The following is a 25,000-nucleotide window of genomic DNA, read 5'->3' on the forward strand; positions in this document are numbered from 1 at the left end:
TACCACCCCCCCCCCCTACATATATGGTCAAACACAAAATTTCACCCTTTTTCACGTCCGTTTTCCTGTCTTTCTCAAGAACGGTCACTCTGTCCTTCAGCTTGTCCACATCCGAGGGCTCTGTGAACAAGAATAATGTTTTATCCAATAGGGAAGAAAAGTCGTGACGTCAAACACTATTCTCCTGTGGTTCCTAAATCCTTGGAAGTGTGTATGTAACCAGTCCTTCGGAGTACCAATAATAATTAAGGTACATAAAGATGGCAGCAGCTTCTTATGGTTCACACTATTATGTTATGACGATCGACCCAATCAGCAAAGTCCGGTCCGCATTCGTGCACCGTCGCGAACCCGCCTGGTAGCATCGTCACAACACACCTTTCGACTAGATGCTCTGCCGTTTCGGGTTCTTGTCCACAGCGTGGACATAAAGGACAGGAAGTTAGACCCCACTGATGTAACGCACCGGCCGTTAGGCAGCTCCTCGACCGAAGCCGATTCGCAGCTACCCAGTGTCTCCTCTTACTGGTATCAAAGCCTGGCAACTTCTCACCAAGCTTAGAGGAGTGTAGGTCCCCGCCCCCACGAGGGATTGAATTCGTCCAAACCGACTTCCATCTCGTATGTGCAGCTCTGTCCGTAGTCAGGGATTCTGCGTACAAGGGTTGCCGGGACTTATTTCGGCTCGAAACGGGGGCACCGTTCATTATGCGCATGAGAGGGGTATCCCCATTCCTCTCTCTTTGATCTTACTCAGCCAGTTTCCCGTAATGGTCTCCCTACGGACATCGGGGGGCTGGATCGCTGCCATTACCGGGCCCCATTCTCTAGGGGTTGTTGCTAGCGTTCCCGACACTATGTGCATCGACTTGCGAAGTTTTACATCCACCTTCTCAACGTTTCTGCTTCTACCCCACACTGGAGCGCAATACTCCGCGGTGGAATAGCATAGTGCCAGGGCGGATGTTCTCAGGAGCGCTTGGCTAGCGCCCCAAGTCGATCCCGCCAGCTTCCTCAGAAGACTATTCCGCTTCTCTATCTTCCGGGCAACCCCTTCGAGATGAACCCGATAGGTAAGGCTGCGATCCAACGTCACCCCTAAATATTTTGGACGCGGCTCATATGGGAGTGGCTGGTCCCCGACTAGGACATTCAGTTTACGGGTGTGCCAACCACTGCATAAGTGGAATGCAGTGGCCACGGTTTTTGAAGTGTTCACGCTCCAACAATTTGTAAAGACAGCTCAGCAGCGATATGGGTCTGTAACTGTCTGCCTCCTTCGCCGGCTTCCCTGGCTTCAGGATGGCAACTATCTTCGCGTGCTTCCATACTTGTGGAAGCTTTCCTTTTGCAAGGACGTCAGACATTGCCTCTGCAAGCCAGGCCAGTGCCCTGGGGCCCAGATGCGTCACCATATCGGGATATACACCATCTATCCCTGCTGCTTTGCCGTTCTTTACTTCGCTAATGGCTGCACCCACTTCTCGGGGACTGAACGGGGCCGTCCAGTCCGACTCCTCCGCAGGTAGCGAGTCCAAAATCGTACGGTACGCCTTGCGGACACCGCGCTCAAAAGCCTGATTAGGGACCCGCTTACTACGGTTCTTAATATTCTTGGCAATTGTGTCTGCCTCGCATTCCGGTGCAGCCTTCGCGAAATTCCGATCTGGGTCCAATTTCTTTATCAAACGCCAAGCGTGGCGGCTGGAGTGTGTAAAGTCGAGACTTTCCACGGTCTCCTGCCACCGTTGCTTCCTTCCCTCTGCCAGAGACTGAAGTAGTCTATCGGCTGTGTCCTGGGACTGGGTCTGCTGGTACTCTCGGTACAGCTCTTCCGACTCTGCTGTCCAGCAAGGGGTGTAGAATTTCCGCTTGCCCCGTGGAATAGAGCGTTGAGCGCTCTTAACCAGTAGCCTACTAAATCTGGTTATATTCTTGGACTTGGGAGGAATGGCAGGGCAGACCTGCTCGATATAGGAACTGAATTCCTCCCAGTCAGCCTTCCTGAAATTCCATCTGCAAAGTGGGAGAGACTGCACCCTCGGTATTGTCACCCCAGCTGTGACAAGAACCGGCCTGTGCTGGCTATGCGGAAAGTCCCCGAGGACTGTCCGCTTCACCTGCAGCGGTTCACCGTTCGCGCCTTTCGTTACGAGGGTGAGGTCTGGAGTATACTCCTTCTTATGGCGGGTACCCCGGAAGGTACCCTTGGCTGTAGGATCGTACACTAGGTGTAGATCGTTACAGTCCATCCATGAGCGGAGTTGTCTTCCTGCCTCGTTGCAGTCTCGGTAGCCCCATTCGTGATGGTGGCTATTAAAGTCTCCCAGACAGATGGAAGGATGGCTGACCACCGGTACCGGTGGTGTAGTCCAAGTCGCTCTAGGTGGTTTGTAAATATTATGCAAACACAGTCCACCTACTTCCACGGAAATTCGGTTCACCCCATTGCTGTCCGTTACGCTCTCAATGACCCTTACCTTCGATGGCTCTTTAGCGTAAACGCTAACCCCTCCTTTGAGCCTCGAGGTGTCCTCGCGTTGGACCACCGTATAGCCTGGGATCTGGAATCGGGAAGATTGCGCGCCTGAATAAAGGTGGGTCTCCTGTAACAGGAGGATATCTACGCAATGAACGGCCAATAGCTTTGATAAAAGCTCATTTTTTGCCATACTCTGGCTCTCGACGTTCAGGGACAATATACGCGTCAGCTCGCCATCCCCGCCGTCGCATTTTCCGATCGGCAGGCCGCGAATCGATTGATGCATGGGACGTTTGCTTTTTTCTCGGACGTGCCGACGACCCGGGCGACACGAACGCGGTATTATTTGGCTAGGCGGCAGACCGCTTCGCCATTGGTGGGACTGATTAGGACTCGACATAAGGACAATAGTGTGGCGCCCGGGATAGGGCTGCTATTCGGGCACCGGGTTTGGATCAAATTTAGTCACACACCGGGGCGAGCAGCTCATGTGGCTCGTTGGCTCGATACCCGGGATGGTCTCGTGACGGTCGACCGGGATTTACACCTTTGCCCTCCCGTGTGCCTCAAGCCCCCTCACCAACTGCAAGGTAAAGATCCACGAGGGGGATAAAGATGGCATAACTATTTTATGAGGAGGGTGTATGGGCAGGTTAACAACGCCACTACCACATTATCTCATTCGTCTCTAGTGTTTCATTTTTCATCCTGTTTTGTTGATAAAGGGGAAGCCCGGAACGTCCATTTTATCTGTTTTGGTATATTAAATTAAAGCTTACATTCAATTTCAGATTATTATTTATTTCTTCGAGCTTCGAGCAGAAACATTTACAATTACATAGACACAATTCAAACATGGAGTTGGTGTCTTCTTATAATGGAAGAGATTCAATATAAATCCATACAGGAATAGAAAAGCTCAAGGTTCTGTGTCTTATCATTCTAATTTTAAATTTGCTTTACCAAGTCTGGTTCATCACATCATAGTAACTTTTTGAAACCAGGTAGTGTGACACTCGAATTCGGATCGGAAGATCCTGGGTTCGAGTCTCGCTCTGACGGGCACATTTTCTCACCGTACTCATGTGTAAAATGAGTACCAGTCGTTAAAAGCGTTGTCTATGTCTGAAAAAAATTGTAATATATCCTAAGGGAAGTCTTGTCTCGTCCTATGTGTTAAGTTTTGACCAGGGACCATTTTTAAAGCGTTTGAGCACGTTAGGTGGATACAGCGCTATATAAAAGCTCAAATTCAAGGGTCACATGAATGATAGAGTAACAACAAATGCAGTCACACTAACATGAGCGTACCTGAATCGATCATCAATTTTTTCGTGACTCTTCTCTCCAGCATGACACCTTCAGTGTTCAAGAAGTACACGGCGCATGTGTAGACTCCCACATCCTCTTGGTTAGGGTAGGGCAAGATCAGTTCAGATATTGTTCACTTTTCTTGTTATCCACTCTCCCACGAACCTGTAAGATTGCATTATATTGTACTAGTAAACTTTAGAATTGATAAAACGCTATATCTAGTAAAAGTGATCAAATTACAGCCTGTCAAGATGAATTTGATTCAACAAAGAGGGGCAGCGTGGCTCAGTGGTACGGTCTTTGCTTCGTACCGAGAGGTACCGAGTTCGATCACCGCCGCCGCGCTGTGTAGCCCTGAGCAAGTTATTAGTTCAATTTGCGGCGCTGCACTGCGGCTGATGCCTGGGTTATTCCATTATTCCCTTGGAATAGACCCTAGAGATAAATTTCCCCTATAAGATAAAACAAAGGGAATTTAATTTATTTTTACCCAGAAAGTCATATTTATGGTCACAATAACTTAAGATTAATCTCTAACATCCGCAGCAATCCGAAATGCTATAAGTTTACTAAGGAGGAGAAGATTAACATCCATCCCATCACTGAATGATCTCCACCTTACTTGACATTTATTGTTGCAAGACGAGACACCATGCCTCAGAGCCATATAATCACTGAACACGGTCCACCTTGCTTGACACTCATTGTTACAAGACCAGACACCTACCTCTGAGCCAATAACAATGCCCATATCAGGATCAGTTTTGGCAATGATAATGGTGGCGGTCCCACCGGTGAAGTTGATAATGCAAGTAAATGCAATTCTTTTTTTTTAAAACACCACTGTACCCTTCCACGGGACATCATTAAAAGAAACTTGAGCTTTCATATATAGCGCAATATCGACTAAACGTGCTCAAAGCGCCTTACAAGGGGTCCCTGACCAACAGCAACACGTTACATGAAGGATGAGATATGACTCCTGTTTTGCCCGATAGGAACATAGCTTTTAACGGCAAGATACTATTTTTAAACCTGATGAGTACAGTGAAAGAATGTGAGATAGGAGCCTTTTCCAAGGACTCAACTATGCCCGGAGGCAGCAGCCTCTTACCGTTCTCACACTACTATGTTATGACGATCGACCTAATCAACAAAGTCCGGTCCGCATTCGTGCACCGTCGCAAACCCGCCTGGTAGTATCGTCACAACACACCGTTCGACTAGATGCTCTGCCGTTTCGGGTTCTTGTCCACATCGGGTACATGTTGGACAGGTGTAAAGTCCCCACTGATAAAGCGCACTGGCTGTTAGGCAGCTCCTCGACCGAAGCCGATTCGCAGCCACCCAGTGTCTCCTCTCACTGGTATCAAAGCCTGGCAACTTCTCACCAAGCTTAGAGGAGTGTACGTCCCCGCCCCCACGAGGGATTGAATTCGTCCAAACCGACTTCCATCTCGTATGTGTAGCTCTGTCCGTAGTCAGGGAATCTGCGTACAAGGGTTGCCGGGACTTATTTCGGCTCGAAACGGGGGCACCGTCCATTATGCGCGTCAGTGGGGTATCCCCATTCCCTCTCTCTCGGATCTTACTCAGCCAGTTTACCGTAATCGTCTCCCTCCGGACATCGGGGTCTGGATCGCTGCCATTATCGGGCCCCATTCTCTAGGAGTTGTTGCCAGCGTTCCTGACACTATGTGCATCGACTTGCGAAGTTTTACATCCACCTTCTCAACGCTTCTGCTTCTACCCCACACTGGAGCGCAATACTCCGCGGTGGAATAGCATAGAGCCAGGGCGGACGTTCTCAGGTCTCTTGGCTAGCGCCTCAAGTCGATCCCGCCAGCTTCCTCAGAAGACTGTTGCGTTCTCTATCTTCCGGGCAACTCCTTCGAGATGCACCCGATAGGTAAGGCTGCGATCCAACGTCACCCCTAAATATTTTGGATGCGACTCATATGGGAGTGGCTGATCCCCGACTAGGACTTTCAGTTTACGGATGTACCATGCACTGCATAGGTGGAATGCAGTGGCCACGGTTTTTGAAGTGTTCATCTTCAGGTACCACTTGTCGAAGTAGGATTTGAGTCTGGTGACGTCCTCACTGAGTAAGCTCTCGAGACGGGTCCACACTTTACTCTGAGTAACGAGTGCCCAGTCGTCCGCGTATCCCAGCCTCAGGGAGGAAGTTTTCGGCATATCGCTAATGTAACCGTTAAACAACATTGGCGCAAGTACCGAACCTGAGGGACCCCATTCTTATATTTCCTTACTTTACTCGTAGCGTCTCCCAGCGCGACGTGGAATTGTCTTACCCCTAAGATAGAAGAGAACAACTTCAATGTCTTTTTGCACCTTATGATCTTTGCAAGTTTGGGCATTAACCCTTCGCACCAGACCGTATCATAGGCCGATGATTGGTCTATAAATACAGCACCTGTTTGCTGTTTTCTCTCGTACCCTTGCTCAATATGATCTGTAAGGGCAATGACCTGTTCCGTGGTGCACCTCCCTTCCCTGAAGCCTGTTTGCTCGGGTGGCAGGGCAGCGTCTAGGAACGGCCATCGGTTTAATAGAACATGCTCCAACAATTTGTAAAGACAGCTCAGTTGAGATATGGGTCTGTAACTGTCAGCCTCCTTTGCCGATTTCGAGGGATTCAGAATGGCAACTATCTTCGCATGCTTCCACACTTGTGGGAGATTTCCTTTTGCAAGGACGTCAGACATTACCTCTGCCAGCCTCTGGGGCCCAGATGCGTCAACATATCGGGATATACGCCGTCTATCCCTGGTGCTTTACCGTTCTTTACATCGCTAATGGCTGCACCCACTTCTCGGGGACTGAACGGGGACGTCCAGTCCGACTCCTCCGCAGGTAGCGAGTCCAAAATTGTACGGTACGCCTTGCGGACACGCGCCCAAAAGCATGATTATTGACCCGTTTGCTACGGTCCTTAATATTCTTGGCAATTGTGTCTGCCTCACAGTCCGGTGCAGCCTTCGCGTAAATCCCATCCGGATCTAATTTCTTTATCAAACGCCAAGCGTGGCGGCTGGAGTGTGTAAAGTCGAGACTTTCCACGCACTCCTGCCACCGTTGCTTCCTTCCCTCTGCCAAAGACTGAAGTAGAAGACTGAAGACAAATGTCGGCTACGTCCTGGGACTGGCTCTGCTGGTACTCTTTGTACGGCCTTTCCGACTCTGCCGTCCACCAAGGGGTGTAGAATTTCCGTTTGCCCCTTGGAATAGAACGTTGAGCGCTCTTAACCAGTAACCTGCTAAATCTGGTTATATTCTCGGACTTGGGAGGAATGGCAGGGCAAACCTGCTCAATATAGTAACTGAATTCCTCCCAATCAGCCTTCCTGAAGTTCCATCTGCAAAGTGGGAGAGACTGCACCCTCGATATTGTCACCCCCCCCCCCCCCCCCTGTGACAAGAACTGTGCTTGCTATGCGGAAAGTCCCCGAGGACTGTTAGCTTCACCTGCAGCGGTTCATCGTTTGCGCCTTTCGTAACGAGGGTGAGGTCTGGAGTATACTCTTTCTTATGGCGGGTACCCCTGAAGGTACCCTTGGCTGTAGGATCGTACACTAGGTGTGGGTAGTTACAGTCCATCCATGAGCGGAGTTGTCTTCCTGCCTCGTTGCAGTCTCGGTAGTCCCATTCGTGATGGTGGTTATTAAAGTCTCCCAGACAGATGGAAGGATGACTGACCACCGGTACCGGTGGTGTAGTCCAAGTCGCTCTATGTGGTTTGTAAATATTATGCAAACACAGTCCACCTACTTCTACGGAACTTCTGTTCACCCCATTGCTGTCCGTTACGCTCTCTATGACCCTTACCTTCGATGGCTCTTTAGCCCTCCTTTGAGCCTCGAGGTGTCCTCTCGTTGGACCACCGTATAGCCTGGGATCTGGAATGGGGAAGATTGTGCGCCTGAATAAAGGTGGGTCTCCTGTAATAGGAGGATGTCTACGCATCGTGCGGCCAGTAGCTTTGACAAAAGCTCATTTTTTGCCATACTCTGGCTCTTGATGTTGAGGGACAATATATGCGTCATGTCGCTATTCCCGACATCGCTTTTCTCATTCGGCAGGCCGCGAATCGAATTTGTGTTGGGACGCTTGCTTTATTTTCGAACGTGTCGACGAGCCTGGCGACACGAACGCGGTATTATTTGGGCAGACCGCTTCGCCATTGAGAATTCTGTATTGGTACCATCATGAACATAGTAGTATGTCGCCCGGGATAGCGGCTGCTATTCGGGCACCGGGTTGGATCTTCATTAGTTACACATCGGGACGACTAGCTCTTGTGGCTCGTTGGCTCGATACCCGGGATGGTCTCGTGACGGTCAATCGGGATTTACACCTTTGCCCTCCATGTGCCTCAAGCCCCTCACCAGCGTCAAGGTAGAAGATCCACGAGGGGGATGTCATACCACAAGACCACATATCCTTAGATGCTGTCGCCCAAAGCAATCCATGAAGGAATGCAGATAATTAATGAAGCTAATGTCTGTTGTCAACAGAGATATCCTATATCGTCCAAGTGCACGAATTGGGGATTGATGATCTTGACCAAGGAAAAAAACTCCAAATTGCCTGCCGCGGAGCCAGTACTCTGGGCCTTCTATGTCATTGTGAAATGCCTAAACACTGACCCACCCCCACCCCCTCCCAAAACACTAAAGTGGAATAGAATAAAAGTTCAATGGGGCGGAGAAGTCGTCACCTTTTACTCTTACGGTTCCAAACTCATTGGAAATGTATCAGTTCTTCATAAGACTAGTAATGAATAGGCGAGATGTTAAAAGAACTAAATTTTAGAAGCAGGATGTATAGGTATGTTCTTCAAATTACATGTCGTAAAGAACCGAGGATAGCCGATCGTTATTGACGATCACATATATCTAGACTAGAAAATAAGATGCATCACTCTGAAACTAGAAGATCAATTACACAATGTATGTATCTAGTGCTCCAGAAGAGTAGATTTACACTCCCAATGAGGTTGGAACCAGTATTTTTTTGACATCACAATTCTGTTCCCTATCATGATGACGATGTATAAAAATGATGTACTGCAAATACCCACCCAAAATCTTTGAGAAATATCCTTGCTGACACGGAGTTCTGTATCCGGACGAACCATCACCATGGGCGCTTCGTTGTTCTTTGATATTTGCAGCAACAGAATGCCCTCAGTGTTCTTGGAGTCAAAAACACACGAAAATTCAACGACTTTTTGCAACGTTTTCAGTGGTGTTTCTGGTAATATCTTCATCTGAAGGGACGAGCCTGTGCAATGATATAGACAGACATATATTATCTAACGCAGTCAACGGTACGTCCTCTCTCTGTAGGAAACATTTTGGAATGTAAACAAAAAAGCAACAAAATGTATGCATTGTTAAATACTCTGCTCAGTTTGCCACTCCTTAGTTACCTAGAGATCGCTTCTTTTTGTTTACATTCCAAGATTTTTAAATAGAGTGGACGTAACGAATATTTCTGTGTCATCGATCTGGTTTTATTATTAATGTATTTGTTTTCAAAGTTTTTTGTTGTTGGCTGAAAAAAGGGTTTGAGACCCGAAACTTTCCGTGTTTGGTATTTTGTTGTTTTTTAAAGCTGTTCTATTCATTTTTCTTTACTACTTTTTATAGTCTGCAGCTTCAAGCAGCTTTATATCAATTTGACTTCTCTTTTAACTGTAATATGTGACCCTACGCCTCGAAGCGGTATTAAGTCGGAATTTGGAAAACGAAGAAAACCGGATTAAAGGGGGAAAAGGTCAAAATTATCAAATTTCAGTTTTTGGTTGTTTCAGAAACTACAATCATTTTTCTAAATGAAAACATAATAATTCAACATAAATATTGACGATAAGTTATATAAATATAAAGTTTATCAGTGAAACATTCAAAACAAGGGCCTTCTATATCAGTGAAACATTCAAAACAAGTGTTGACTTTTTCTCAGAGAGCCACCATTTCCAAGGCTTAGTTATATTCTGTCTTTTCTTCACCAATACCATAAAAGATACCACAGCAAAGGGCGTGTCTTTATCTGTCTCAGAGAAAGCATGACTGTTTCCACAATTTCATGGTTCAACAAATAATGAATTTTAAAAACTGTAAACAAGTCTAGGTTTTTCCCTGACAACCTTACAAATGAATGATTCTGATTGGTAAACGCTCATCACATGCGCCTGTTGACCATTAAAATATCCGTCGTGACGTCAGCATGCGTGTGTTACATATGTGTGTGTTAATGCATGTCGATACACACCACTTGCTATTATTTCTTTGTCTAGCTGCATTGGTTAATGATCTTTATTCACGAAATTATAGGACATGCTACTACTTTAATAGGACAACAGTTGCCTAATCTTACACTTACAGAGATTGTTGTAGGATAAACATTTAATTTTAAGCAGAATAGTAAATAGAGCCTTCAACAATCTGCCGATGGAAATACAAGTAACTAAAAAATGAAAAAAAGTTAAATGTATGGATAGACAAATAGAAAGAGAGGCAGACCTATTGATGGATAAATATATAGGTATATACATATATATATATATATAATATATATATATATATATATGTGTGTGTGTGTGTGTGTGTTTCTGTGTGTGTGTGTGTTTTACAAAAATTATGCCTTTTTCACCACGATATCATAAGATATCGTCGCCTAGGCATTCCACGAAGGAATATAGATAACTCAGCAAACAAGATGTCTGATGTCAACAGGAATCACCCATGTTGTCCAAGTGAGACAATTGGGGGTTAATAATCTTGCTCAAGGAAACAAACGAAAGTGCCTGAAGCAGGGCTCGAACCCGGGTCATCCAGGTCACAGTACAATGCCACTTGACCACTTCTCTATATATATAGATAGATAGAAAGATAGATAGATAGATAGATATATAAAAAGGAGAGAGGGACAAACAAACACACACACACACACACACATACACAGAGAGAGAGAGAGAGAGATAGAGAGAGAGAGAGATAGAGCGAGAGAGAGTGAGAGAGATATGTTCGTTTTGTCGTGCTTTCTTTGTATATTGAAAGAAGGGGGGGGGGTCTTTATAAACAATCAACAATGTGGGTGAACGCTAAGAAAAAACTTGAGAGATTCAATAACATGTTTTAATGTAAGTCATTACACAATGAGCCCCACCCCCTCCTCCTCAAGCTGTCTTCTGTCTCAAAATGGAAACAATGCAATGAAAAATTTGACCAGCCCATTTCTTTAATTGCAATCTCATTGGTCAATATGTTTCCAGTTGATTGACTATGACTTACTTATACAGTCAGGTTTCAATCTTTACTCTATTTCCCTCCCGCCCTCTTAATGCACAAGGAGTCTCTCGACCCTCCCCCATCGCTCCTCTTTCTCTCTCTCTTTCTCTCTCTCTCTCTCTCTCTCTCTCTTCTCAATTCCTCGCTCTCTCACTTATATGTGTGTGTGGATATGTGTATGTGTGTGTGTGTGTGTGTGTGTGTGTGTTTAACTCTCTCATTCTTTCTCTTCTTCTCCCATCCGGTTTCTTGACATTACTTTCCCTGCGCACCCGACTTCACAAAATTTCAAAACTGTACTTTGAAATTATAAACCCTTCTTTAACTTTTGGCATTTTGAAATGGTATTTCATCTGATAAATAAGACAAAAATGTCACATTAATAATTCTTATTCATTGATTCTTTAATTAAATACCAAAACTTCTTCAAAAAGTTAGCAATGTCATAAAATTGTCGGCCTTAAAAAACATTTTTATTGTGTTTTATTTATTTTGAGGACATCTTAGACGTCTACACAATAATGATAACTACAAAAATGTAAGAATTGGATTATTTCAAAAATGTTTATGTACATTATCAAATGTATATTCTAAGCTCATCACAGATTCAGTGATGTCAAAACTCCGGATTCACCGGGAAAAAAAATCCGGTCTGGAGCAAAAAATTCCTGGTTACGGGCAACCCGTCGAATTCCGGCGAGGTTAAATTGTTCCAAGGATAGCGCCCCCCCCCCCACCCCTCCCCGTCCAGTCACTAGTAAAACAACCACCACCATCACATCATCTCCATTACCACTACTACTACAACCACCACCACCACATCATCATCATCATTATCATCATCATCATCATCATCATCATCATCATCATCATCATCATCATCATCATCATCATCATCACTGCTACCAGTACAACAACAACGACCATCACCATCACTATTACTACAACCATCACTACCGCTACTACTACAACCACCACCACATCATCATCAATACCACTACAACTACAACCACCACCACCATATCATCATTACCACTACAGCAGCAACCTACTATTTCTACAGCCATCACCACCACACTATCATCACTACCACTACTACTACAACCATCACCACCACCACATCATCTTTATTACCACTACTACTTCAACCACCACCACCACCAAATCATCACAACTACCACTCCTACAACAACCACCACCACATCGTCATCATCACAACTGCTACTACTACAACTACAACCACCATCACCGCCAGATCATCATCACTACCACTCCTACAACAAACACCACCAATCGTCATCATCACCACTGCTACTACAACAACTACAGCCACCATTACCACCACATCATCATCACTACTACTACAACTATCACTACCAATACCACTACAACCACATCACCATCCCTACCACTCCTACTACAACCACCACATTACCATCCCTACCACCACTACTGTAACAACCACCTAATCACCATCCCAACCACCAGTGTTACAACAACACCATCCATGCCACCACAACTACAACCACTATTACATCATCATCTCTACCACCACCATCATATCACCATCCCTGCAACTACTATCAAAACCACCACAACGCCACCCCTACCACCACCAATACTACTGCAACCAGTGTTGCAAGCTACGTAAAAACCATTCAAACAAATTTAGCTCAAATCTCTCTCTCTCTCTCTCTCTCGCTCTCTCTCTCTCTCTCTCTCTCTCTCTCTCTCTCTTCACACAAACGCACACATACACACAAACACTCAAACACACACACAAGTCAATGAATTGCGCTCACTGGATTAATTTTCATATTGACTTTCCTGTACTTGCCAATAATAGCTAATCACAAATAGTTTGACCTCAAACTTTAGCCTCGTTTTTTCAATTTCAAGTTGCTCTACTTATCACTACATGCACTTTAAGCAATCTCTCTCTCTCTCTCTCTCTCTCTCTCTCTCTCTCTCAAACACACACACACAAACACACACAGACACATTACAACCACCACCACCGCATCTTCATCACGACCACTACTACTACAATCACCACCACCACCACGTCATCACTGCCACTACTACTTCAACCATCATCACCACATCATCATCACTACCACTACTACTACAACCACCACCACCACATCATCACTACTACTACAAACACTGCCACTACTACAACCACAACCACCACCACCACCACCACCACCACATCATCATCAATACAATTACTACTACTACTACTACTACTACTACTACTACTACTACTACTACTACTACTACTACTACCATTATCATATCGTCATCATCACTACTACTACTACTACTACTACTAATACTACTAATACTACTACTACTACTACTACTACTACTACTACTACTACTACTACTACTACTACTACTATACTACTACTACTACCTACTACTACTACTACTACTACTACTACTACTACTACTACTACTGCTGCTGCGCTGCTGCTACTACTACTACTACTACTACTACTACTACTACTACTATATACTACTACTACTACTACTACTACTACTACTACTACTACTTACTACTACTACTACTACCTACTACTACTAACTACTACTACTACTACTACTACTACTACTACTACTACTACTACTACTGCTGCTGCTGCTGCTGCTGCTACTACTACTACTACTACTACTACTACTACTACTACTACTATTACTACTACTACTACTACTACTACTACTACTACTACTACTACTACTACTACTACCACCAACACAACCTCATCCTCACTACCACCATTAGGTTTTGGAGCTTTACTTCATTTGAAATAAGGAAACTTTGGGGTTGTATTTGGCAATGTGTTCATATATCATAATATAGTTCTTATCAGTTATCTATTTTGATCTATACAATATATTTAAACACAATACCAAATATCATCCCAATTCCCTTTTGTGTGTGCGGAAATTTCTCTTTCGGCATTGAAATTCCTCCGAGTGGTGTCTGGAATTCCTGTGAGTCAAATTGAAAATTGGCGTCTCTGCAAATTTTTCTATTCTCATCAAATTTTCAAAGCCCCTACCTATCTAAGGAGTAATCCATTGATTTGACTATGCGTGAAAACGGTGCCTCACTTCAAAGTCGATTTTCTCACAACTTAATTTTACACTCTTCCTACTTCAAACGGTCATAGTTGGGCAATGAATAATTAGAATTTCTATAAATTTGGTATCAAATTTTAAAGCATAAAATAAGCTATGATTGGGTACCAAAATCCCAAAATGGAATAATCCGACTTAAGACCGTTACGTGGCGGAGGGTCACATATTTTACCCCTTCCATTGGAATATCCTGTCATATCTTAGTAAATGTACAATCGTTGAATAATGTTTTGAACGCATTGAATAAACACTTTATTTTCAACGATTGCAGAATATTTTCGCACATTTGATTAATTTAAGATAAAGCGTAAAAGATAACTGAATGGCAATTAAAAATAATGTTTTGGTGACCATGAATACCAATCCAACGTTTTTCTTTTTATTGGGGTGGGGGGGGGGTCAAATTGTTATTCAAACAGATACAATATATGGTGGCGAAGCAAAGTACAACTAACATACATTTTGTCACGAAATATCTAAAAAAAAATCTTACGTGCAATAAACCTAACATTTCATTTATGAAACATTTTTGTATTGATTAAACCTGTTATTTTCTATCATGCAAGTACACACACTGGCAAGCTCGTAGTGTTATTTGGCAAGATAATAAAAACTCGTTTAATAAATACCAAGAAATGAAAGAATCGTATATTATTCTACCCGGCTAAACTGAGAGTAATCACGTGAAAAACTATCAAATATGTGACTTTAATAAAACATCAGGTTTAAGAGTTTTTAACTAGATGAGGGTCATTTTAATCGATCAATATTTAAGAACGATGTGCAGTGCGTGCAGACTTCCAGCATGAATGCAGTATAAGTGATATTCCTTAGAGCTATAATTATGCATGTTAACGCAATGAATTCTGTTTTTAAAAAATGTTATAAGCACATGTAAGAATGGGTCATTTAAAAAAAAATAAACACGTTATTTTTCATCGTGCAATTACACACACTCACAATATCGTTGTGTTATTTGGCACGATAAAAATAACTCGTCAGGGGTGGAATGGCAAAACGAAGATGATGAAAGCGGGGAACAACACGTTTTAAAACGAGACGAAGTTGAAAGTAGCAGAGGCGTCAATAGATTTTGTTCATATAGTCAAAAAATTTGGATCGTTCTTAGATTCGTGACTGTCGTTGGACCACCAAATTTAAGACAATGATCCAATCATCAATCTGTTTTTGAAATAGGGTATTTATTCGACAGGTCCTTTCTGAGGATGTTACCAAAAATATTCTCCTTTCTCTTTCATTTTTAAAGCTAAATTACTGTATCTGTATCTGTATGGTTGGCGCTGAAGAAACCAATGGTCTGGTTGATCTGGTTGTATTTCAGTGGCGTCCTCATTAGGCGCGGGACCATGTCATTCGGGCCTTGAAATCGTTTAGGTGTGGTGCCATGATGACCAGTTCATCCAGTCCATTCCACTCCGAGATAGTTCTAATGAAGAAAGAATTTCTGTAGTTTTGTGTTTCCTACTGTAATACTCTGTTGTTTGGTATTTCGGAAAATAAGGTCATACGGCTACAAGTTAACCAATAAAATGCTGCCAGATTGGTACAGATTGGCCTTTTAAAAGAATAGATTTCGCCCTGCCACAGCTATCCTTGGAAAATTAAACTGTCTGCCTGTTGAGAAGATGGTCAAAATTTCACGAATGTGTCAGAGTTTATCGCTGTCTGAAAAACACCCACCAACTCCCAGCTACATTACAAAACTCTTTAAGAAATATTTGACAACTTAATCTTTCCGCTTCTCCAATGACACCATTCGTTTGGCAATTCCACGCATTTTTACAAAGGTGGAAACAAGGTCCTTTTCTGATTTTGGTCCGTCTCTAAAGAACGCCATTCCATAGAGCATCCGGTAATCCAAATCGCTGTCTGTGTTCAAGACATCCTTGAAAACATTTCACTTTTTGGAACGTAATTTCAAAAACTGAGTACTGCGTCCAAGGTTTGAGAGTTTTTGTCAAGATGAGGGGCATTTTAATCAATCGATATTTATAGGACGAGTTTTTTTGTCAAAACTATAAATACGTGTTGTTGTTTTTTCAAGAGAACAGCACAATACAGAAGTAGTATTTGACATCAACAAGAATTTTATCATGTCGGAGAAAGGATGGATAAAAATTAATTGGTCTTTCATATTGCGCAATATCCACTAAATGTGCTCAAAACGCTTTACAAAAGATATCTGACCACAGCAACACATATAGAACGAAACATGACGCCTGTAAGGCGATATTACATTTTTTCCGGAGAGACAACGCTGTTAACGGACAGGTACTCATCTTACACCTGAGTACAGTGAGCGAATGTGAGTAAAGATCCATTTCCAAGGACTCAACTCTGCGCGGCTCGAAGCTTAGACCTTCCGATCCGAAAGCGAGTGTCATACCACTAGACCACATAGCCTCACTAATCTTAAAAGATTTTAATGATATTATATTAGCTTATCAAACCCCACTACATCTTCCATATAAAACTAATCACTAACACGAATGTTATTAATACCGCAATACACCCACTGAATCTGTATAGACTCGTTAAAAAAACATACATGTAAACATATTTAGAGTTCCTGAAGAAATCAATAAGCCACGGTATTAAACATTGATAGAAACATCTGGGCTGGTTTTTAAACATGAAAAATAGAAAAGGAAAATAAAAACAGGAATCTATAGAGTTTCTTTGCATACAATATTTGGTGTTGTTTGGGAATCGTTCGAAATGGAGAGGTTCTGTTCGTCTCTCATGCCTGGACACCCGATATAAAGCTGACCAAGGCTAAAACAAGGACTCGGCATGTAGAGCAGTTCGATATGTCCCTATTTGATGACGATGACGACGACGATGATGACGACGACGACGATGATGATGATGACGACGACTACGACGACGACGAGGATGATGATGCTTCTGATGATGATGATAATGACGATGATATTGATGATGAGAATTTAGTGTTGAGATCAACATCAACTTACATGATGTCGGAACCACAGATAATACTAGAGATAGCAAAGAAAGAAATAACTTCATGTCTAAAACTAATTTTCATTCAAATCACAAGGGAGAAAGAATCTTGTTGTGTTGAGATCTCGGATCAAGGACTGTATGTTTTATCTACTGATTGTTCTTATCATATTTAATTACCCTACGCCTACTTGGATGGTAAACAAAGACATGTGTGAAATATGACGTTAGGAACAGCAATTATCGTGTGGAAAATCAAATGACAGCAATCGTAACGGGACAAAAATAACATTCACACAACCTGGATTATAGACGATGATTGAAACATTTGCTCTTAACGTGTGTGTCAGAATATCACAATTCCCCGGAATCCCCCAGAATACCGACCCCCCCCCCCGACAATGTACCCCCATGGTAATCCATTGGAACCACCATCATCATCACCCATGTCATCGTCATAACCACTACCACTTCTACTTAAATCGCCACCACCACATCATCAACACTACCCCAACTACTACAACCACCGTTACCACATCATTATCACAACCACTAGTACTATAACTACCATTGCCACATCACCATCACTATCACTGGTACTATAACAACAACTACCACATTAATATCATTACCGCTACTGCTACAACGGCAACAACAACATTATCACTAACACTACGCTGCAACCACCATCACAACTTCTCACTACTATTATACCACTATTACAACCTTCACAACATCATTATCTCTGCCACTACTACCACCATTACATCATTATCACTACTACCTGTACACTACTACACTACTACCTGTACTACTACAACCACCATATCACATCATCATGGCTACCACTACTACTACTACAACAACAACCACCACAATCACCACAAAAACCACATTTACAGCAACGCTTTAAAATTATGAACAATACCACCACATCATCCTCTTCACTCCAACTACTTCAACCACAACCATCACCACATATCATCATCACTACCATTGCTACAACAACCACAATCACAATATAATCACCACTGCCATTACCACATAATTATCACTATCGCTACTGTAATTACAACCACCACCAACATATTACCATCTCTCCCACTACTAATTTAGAATTTTAGAATTTACTACTTACTGCTACTACTACTACTACTACTACTACTACTACTACTACTACTACTACTACTACTACTACTACTACAACTACTACTACTACTACTACTACCACTACTACTACTACTACGACGACACGACGACACGACGACGACGACACACTGACTACTACTACTACTACTACTACTACTACTACTACTACTACTACTACTACTACTACTACTACTACTACTACTACTACTACTACTACTACTACTACTACTACTACTACTACTACTACTACTACTACTTCTACTAATACTACTACTACTACGATGACGACGACGACGACAACTATTACTATTACTACTTCTACTACTACTACTACTACTACTACTACTACTACTACTACTACTACTACTACTACTACTACTACTACTACTACTACTACTACTACTACTACTACTACTACTACGATGACGACGACGACATCTATTACTACTACTACTTCTACTACTACTACTACTACTACTACTACTACTACTACTACTACTACTACTACTACTACTACTACTACTACAACCACCACCACCACCACAGCATCATCACTACCACTGCTACTACAATCACCATATAATCATCACTATCAATACTGCACATGATCATGTCTACCACTACTAATACAACTACTACCACTACAGCATTGTGTTCGCAAATACAACCAGAATAACCACTAACATCGACACAGTATCATCACTACTATTAATACGTACAACCACCACAACAACATTATCATTAAGGGGGGAGTGACACTAAAGGGTCATTTTTTTATTTGATGAAATATCCTTCTATGCACAGTCATAATGTATATGTTTGGGAAGGATGATTGCATATAATTGTTTTCGAAAAAAAAGTTGCCCGTTGCTATGGAAACGACGCCATATTGGAAAATAAACATTAAATCTTAAAAAGTCAAAGGCTTTTTTGTTTATCAGCCCATTGCCATAATATTTTGGCCCGAGGTAGAAAAAAATGAAAATAACGAGGCTTTAGAAGCCCGATTTTTGATTTTTTAATTAGAAACTTTAAAAATTAAGTTCAAAGTTATTATTCGATTATTCCCCTTGAAAAAAGTTACATAATTTCAAATTACTCATAAATTTTTTTTTTTTTTTCAAAAGTCCGGCCCCTAGAGGACCTGCGTATTTGTATGACACTCATTTGTAGAAAGTTTGAAGAAGATTGGTTGAAAACTGAGGGAGGAGATAGGTTTTTAGTGACGAAAATTGCAGTTTTGAGAAAAACGCATTTAAAAGTCAAAGTAAACGAGTTTAGGGGAAAACTCTCCTCTCGCTCTCTGATTAGATTGTGACCACATGACATAATTAAGAACAAGTTGATTGGTTGTTGAAGATAGAGGAGAGTTTTTACTTTTCATTGATATGTTTTTGCCTTTACATAGTTATAAAGACTATTTGATATTATTTCATGAAATCAGTCCACTGAAACTAAAAATGGGCAGGATTGAACCATACTATGGGTCACAAAATACGTTATTTTTGAGTAGAAAAAAATTGAAGATGAAGTTCTCATGCAATTTTATATGCAGACAAATGGTCACATGAAAACATCCCACCAAAATCTAATTTTAGCAAACTGGGTCAAAATTCATCATTTTTAGTGTCGCTCCCCCCCCCCCCCCTTAATATTACAAGAGCCACCAATACTACTACTACAGCCACCACCACATCATGATCACTAACCTAACTACAATTACCACCACCATATCATTATCACTACAACTACTACACATTCCGCCACAACATCATTACTTCCACAGCATCTATAACTACCGTCAACGTCGATTTTAATCAAATATTATTAAAATGTTATCTTACTTTATTTAGATAATAGAAAATCAAGAATGAAGTCTTGTTTTCAAGAAAAGTGTAACCCGCCGGCACAAGAAAATACGTTTTTTTGGGACGAGAATCGAATGCTGGGAACGGAATGTATAGTTTAAATGTGAGACTTTGATGGAGTTTATGACGTTTAAAAAAATGAGATTTTATATATAGCGTAATATCCATTAAACGTGCCCAAAGCGATTTACAAGGTGTCCCTGGCCAACAGCAACACTTAACATGTAAAACGGGACATGACGCCTGTTAGGCGATATCACAATATTTTGATCTGAGACAACGCAGTTAACTACCAGGCACTCATTTTACACCTGAGTATGATGAGAGAATATGTAAAGCGCCTAAAAAAGAGATTCAACTTTGCGCCAATCGAGGCTCGAACCCAGGACCTTCTGATCCGAAAGCGAGTGTCATACCACTAGATTACTTAGCCGCACAGACGTTTACAGACTGGAATACCCCCCCCCCCCCCCCCGCCAAAGGTAGCCCTTCAGAACCACAAGGCCCATGAAGCCGGAGTTTATCCCAGTTTCTATTCTGTTAAATGGACAATATCGATTTCTTACTGACCTTTGGATAGACGCTAGTCTATCACAAAGTACTTTCACTAGACCCAGCTACCCAATTACTTCTGGGTGGGCAGGGAGTGGTGGGGTGGGGGGGGGGGAGGAGGGCAGAACTTAATCACGAATTCACCCGGAATCGATCGGGACCCACGGGAATAATTAATTACAGTTTAACAAAATGAAAAATAATCAAATTACAACATCTCTTTTCTAACCCCCGCCCCTATCAGACCTGCTAATATGTGTACGTAGTTTCATAGACAACTAGCTAGACTTTCCCTCTCAGTTTCCGGGCTTGGGACCGTCTAAGAATATCGAAGATGGTTTTAATAAGAACTTTCTGGATTATTTGATTTGACCTAGTGGTATAACAATATTTCTTGCAAGTCAATCATTATAGTACATTACTTCTGGTTCACAATTGTTTAGATAATAATTTTCAACGTTCAAAAAATATATCATCTTCAATGTCCTTAGGCCTGATTAAAAAGATTTAGCCCCATTGGTCTGACCAAAATGGGCAAAAGAAACCTGGAAAGGCAGAAAGTCCAGTGAATCTTTTTTTTAAATATAATATTATAGATACACTATTTAGATAGAATTTATGAAGGACAACAGACAAAGACGAAAGGACTGCTGACCCGATGACGTCTTCGCCAAACCAGGAGTTTTGAATTGAGTCCTTGGAATGTTCGCACAATGTATGAAGCACGATAAGGAAGATACAGATTTTAGTAAACAGGCGCATGCGTAAGTTACTCAGAATAAAATGGATGGATAGAATTAAGAACGAAGAAGAATGGAACAGAACACAGCAGAAACCAATTTGGAGAGGAAATAGGAAGAAGACGATGGGGGTAGGTTGGACACACCCTTAGAAAGAATGACTCCACTATAACAAAGAAAGTATTGGACTGGAACCCTCAGATCAAGGGGAAGGCCACGGGGAACATGAAGAAGAATTAAATAAGCTGATATACAGGGAAGTGATAAGACATGGAACGAGATTTTTAAAAGTTAGTTCAAGATAGAAAATTATGGAAACTGGTTGGCTGTGGCCTATACCCTGAATAGACGTCATTTAAAACATAACAGCGACCGAACGCAATTAATATCAGTCTTTAAATATGTTTGTTTCATCTTTTACCCACTCAAGGTCGAAAGGCGTAAAAGATGGGCGAGGAAACGGATGGAAGTGAAGATCAAGATTGGAAGTTTGAATGCTGGAAGTAAAACAGGCAGATCAAGAGAAATTGCTGACGCTATGAAAAGAAGAAAAATTAACATTTTGTGTGTGCAAGAAACAAAGTGGAAAGGTGAAACAGCAACGAATGTTGGCGATGGATTTTAAATGTTTTATAAAGGAAATGAGGCTACAAGAAATGGAGTTGGTATCATCCTGGATAAAGAACTTGCATAAAATGTTGGTAAAGTCCTAAGGGTGTTTCGAAATATTTATGTGGATCAAGATTGTAGTCAATATGGAGAAAATCATTGTCGTGAGTGCATACGCACCCCAGAGAGTTTGTACGCCAGACACTAAGAATGATTTTGGAAAGAGATTGATGAAAATTGGAACTGTTCGACAAATCAGATAGAGTTTCATCGGTACGGACTTGAAAGGGCATGTTATGGAAATATCGGAGAGGAGAGATGGTTGAGAAGGTATGGATATGGCAGCAGAATTGAAGAAGGCGAATTTAAAGGACATATCACATTGTGGTATTTTGCCTAGAGAGAGAGAGGGGGGGAGAGAGACAGACAGAGAGAGAGAGAGAGAGAGAGGGGGGGGGGGAGGGGCGAGAGAGTGGCAGAGCCGCATAAGATTGTTATTACAAAAGTGGCACTTGAAAGAGAAAGATAAGGGACAAATGAAGTGAGGGGAAAACGCGGTGGAAACTAAAAGATGAAGACCAAAGGGAAATATTTGCTACAACGGTAAAAGAATGTCTAGGACTTGATTTCCCAAAGGAATGGAAAAGAACTGCTAGTACAATACGTGAAATGGCCATAAAAGTGCTAGGGTTGAACTCGGCAAGAGGAAAAGATTGAAAAAAACACGATGGTTGGATTAAGAAGCAATAAATAAAAAGGGGGAATCAAGGAAGAACACGGAGACAAACAGAAAAACTATGAAAGTAGATGAATATAAACAGACAAAGAGAGAAGCAAAACTATAACGGTTGCAAAAGCAAAATCCGAGGCATTCAGGGATATGTATGGCCAATTAGAAAGTAAAGAAGGGCAGACAAAATTTTCAAGATAGAGAAACAGGGGGGCAAGAATAGAAGAGATAAAATATTGTAACATATCAAGATGATCAAAGATAAGAATGGAAGAGTATTGGGCAAAGATGAAGAGAATGGAGCACGATGGAAAACAAACTGTGAACACCTCATGAATGAAGAGGATTACAGGGAGGGAGAAGTGCAGTTATACAACCTAAGGAGAATACATTAGATGAAATAAGCAAGAACGAGGTGTGCGCAAGGTGAAAAGGGGGTCACCAGTCGGACAAGTAGAAGGATGGAAATCTCTTGGAGACGAAGGGTTAAATTTCCTGCTACGGTTACTCAACGACATCTTACAGAAAGACAATATGCTAGAAGAAAGGACATAAAGTACGTTGATCCCCGTATAAAAAAATAAGAGAGATTTTCTAGAATGTTGTCACTATAGGGGCATCAAGTTGATGAGCCATACAATGACGACATGGGAAAGAGTAATCGATAAGAGGATTAGAAAAGATGTAGACATAAGTGAAGATTTGTTGCTGGTAAACGTACAACAGATGGAGTATTTGCTCAAAAAAGACCGCAGAGAAGTATAGATAAAAACAAAGAGAATTACATTGTGTGTTCATTGACCTGGAGAAAGCATATTATGAAGCTACTAAGATAAGAAACGCGGTAATGTCTAAGAGCAAAAGGGGTAACAGAGAAATAAATATATCAAAGTTATCCGAGAAATTTCCTGATGTAAGGCCAGCAATGTTGTATGGACTAGAGACAGCAGCTACAGCAAAGAAACGAGTTAAAGGTGTTTAGGTGGCAGAAATGAGGATGTTGAGATGGTCACTTGACTGGACAAGAAAAGATAACTTGGAAAAATGAACGAATTCGAAGGTTGACTGAAGTGAAGAATGTATCAATAAATATGAGAGAAGATAGATTGAAATGGTTGGGACATGTTAAGAGACGAGAGAGGGAGTACGTGGAAAGGACAGTATTAGATATACAATTAGCGGGAAAGAGAAAAAAGGTACGCCCAAAGACTATATGGGTGGATAAGGTAAAGGACGATATGAAAGAACCCGGTCTTGGAGGAAGATGATGCAATGAACCGAGATGCATGGAGATGTAGGAGTCATTATTGTGGTGGTGGTGGTGAGGAGAAGGAGGACAGAGATGAGGAAGCAAAGCAGGAGAAGTGGCGAGTTAAGAGGAATTGGGAGGTAGATACGATGATCGTGGTAATGCAAGGTGGTGAAAATGAGAAGAGAGAAAGAGAAAGAGAGCGAATAGAGAGAGAGAGAGAGAGAGAGAGAGAGACGAAGGGAATGGAGGGAGTTAGGTAGATGAGGAAAGGAAGAGGAGGAGTTAAGTGTGACAAACGAATGTCCTCAAAGCTAGAGGGAAAAAATATACATCTGTTGTAAGACCAGCAATGTTGTATGGTCTAGAGACAGCAGCTGCAGCAAAGAAACGAGTTAAAAGAAGTCGAGGTGGCAGAAATGAGGATGATGAGATGGTCACTTTGCTGGACAAGATAAGATAACGTGAGAAATGAAAGAATTCGAAGGATAAATGAAATGAAGAATGTATCAAAAAATGAGAGAATATAGATTGAAATGGTTCGGACATGTTAAGAGACAAGAGAGGGAGTACGTGGGAAGGAAATTATTGGATATACATTTAGCGGGGAAAAGGAAAACGGGACGCCCAAAGAATGGGTTGATAGGGTAAAGGACGATATGAAAGAACTGGTCCTGGAGGATGATGCTGCCCTGTCTGAATGGAGATGTGGCATTCATTATGATGGAGTTGGTGTTGGTGGTGAGGAGGAGGAGGAAGAAGAGGAAGAAGAGGAGGAGGAGGAGGTGGAGGAAGACTAGGAAGAAAAGCAGGAGAAGAGGTGGCGAGTTAAGAGGAGTTGTGAGGTAGATGATCG

The 25,000-nt window shown here is 42.1% G+C and overlaps 1 protein-coding gene across 1 annotated transcript in view; it reads right to left on the minus strand.

Annotated features, from left to right (window-relative positions):
• Nucleotides 1-17,414, minus strand: part of LOC144969298 (uncharacterized) — a 36,448-nt gene extending 19,034 nt beyond the window's left edge. The window contains exons 1-4 of the mRNA XM_078908407.1: nucleotides 17,259-17,414; nucleotides 8,901-9,103; nucleotides 3,794-3,958; nucleotides 46-120 (exon numbers count right to left, since the gene is read on the minus strand). Of these exons, the coding sequence (XP_078764533.1) occupies nucleotides 46-120; nucleotides 3,794-3,836 (118 nt within the window). The 5' untranslated portion in view covers nucleotides 3,837-3,958; nucleotides 8,901-9,103; nucleotides 17,259-17,414. The remainder of the gene's footprint in view (nucleotides 1-45; nucleotides 121-3,793; nucleotides 3,959-8,900; nucleotides 9,104-17,258) is intronic.
• Between the last annotated feature and the right edge of the window lie 7,586 nt (nucleotides 17,415-25,000).

This window comes from Berghia stephanieae, chromosome 3 (assembly GCF_034508935.2).
Source record: "Berghia stephanieae isolate SIO BIC M18660-M18661 chromosome 3, UCSD_Bste_1.3, whole genome shotgun sequence".
Classification (NCBI taxonomy): domain Eukaryota; kingdom Metazoa; phylum Mollusca; class Gastropoda; order Nudibranchia; family Aeolidiidae; genus Berghia; species Berghia stephanieae.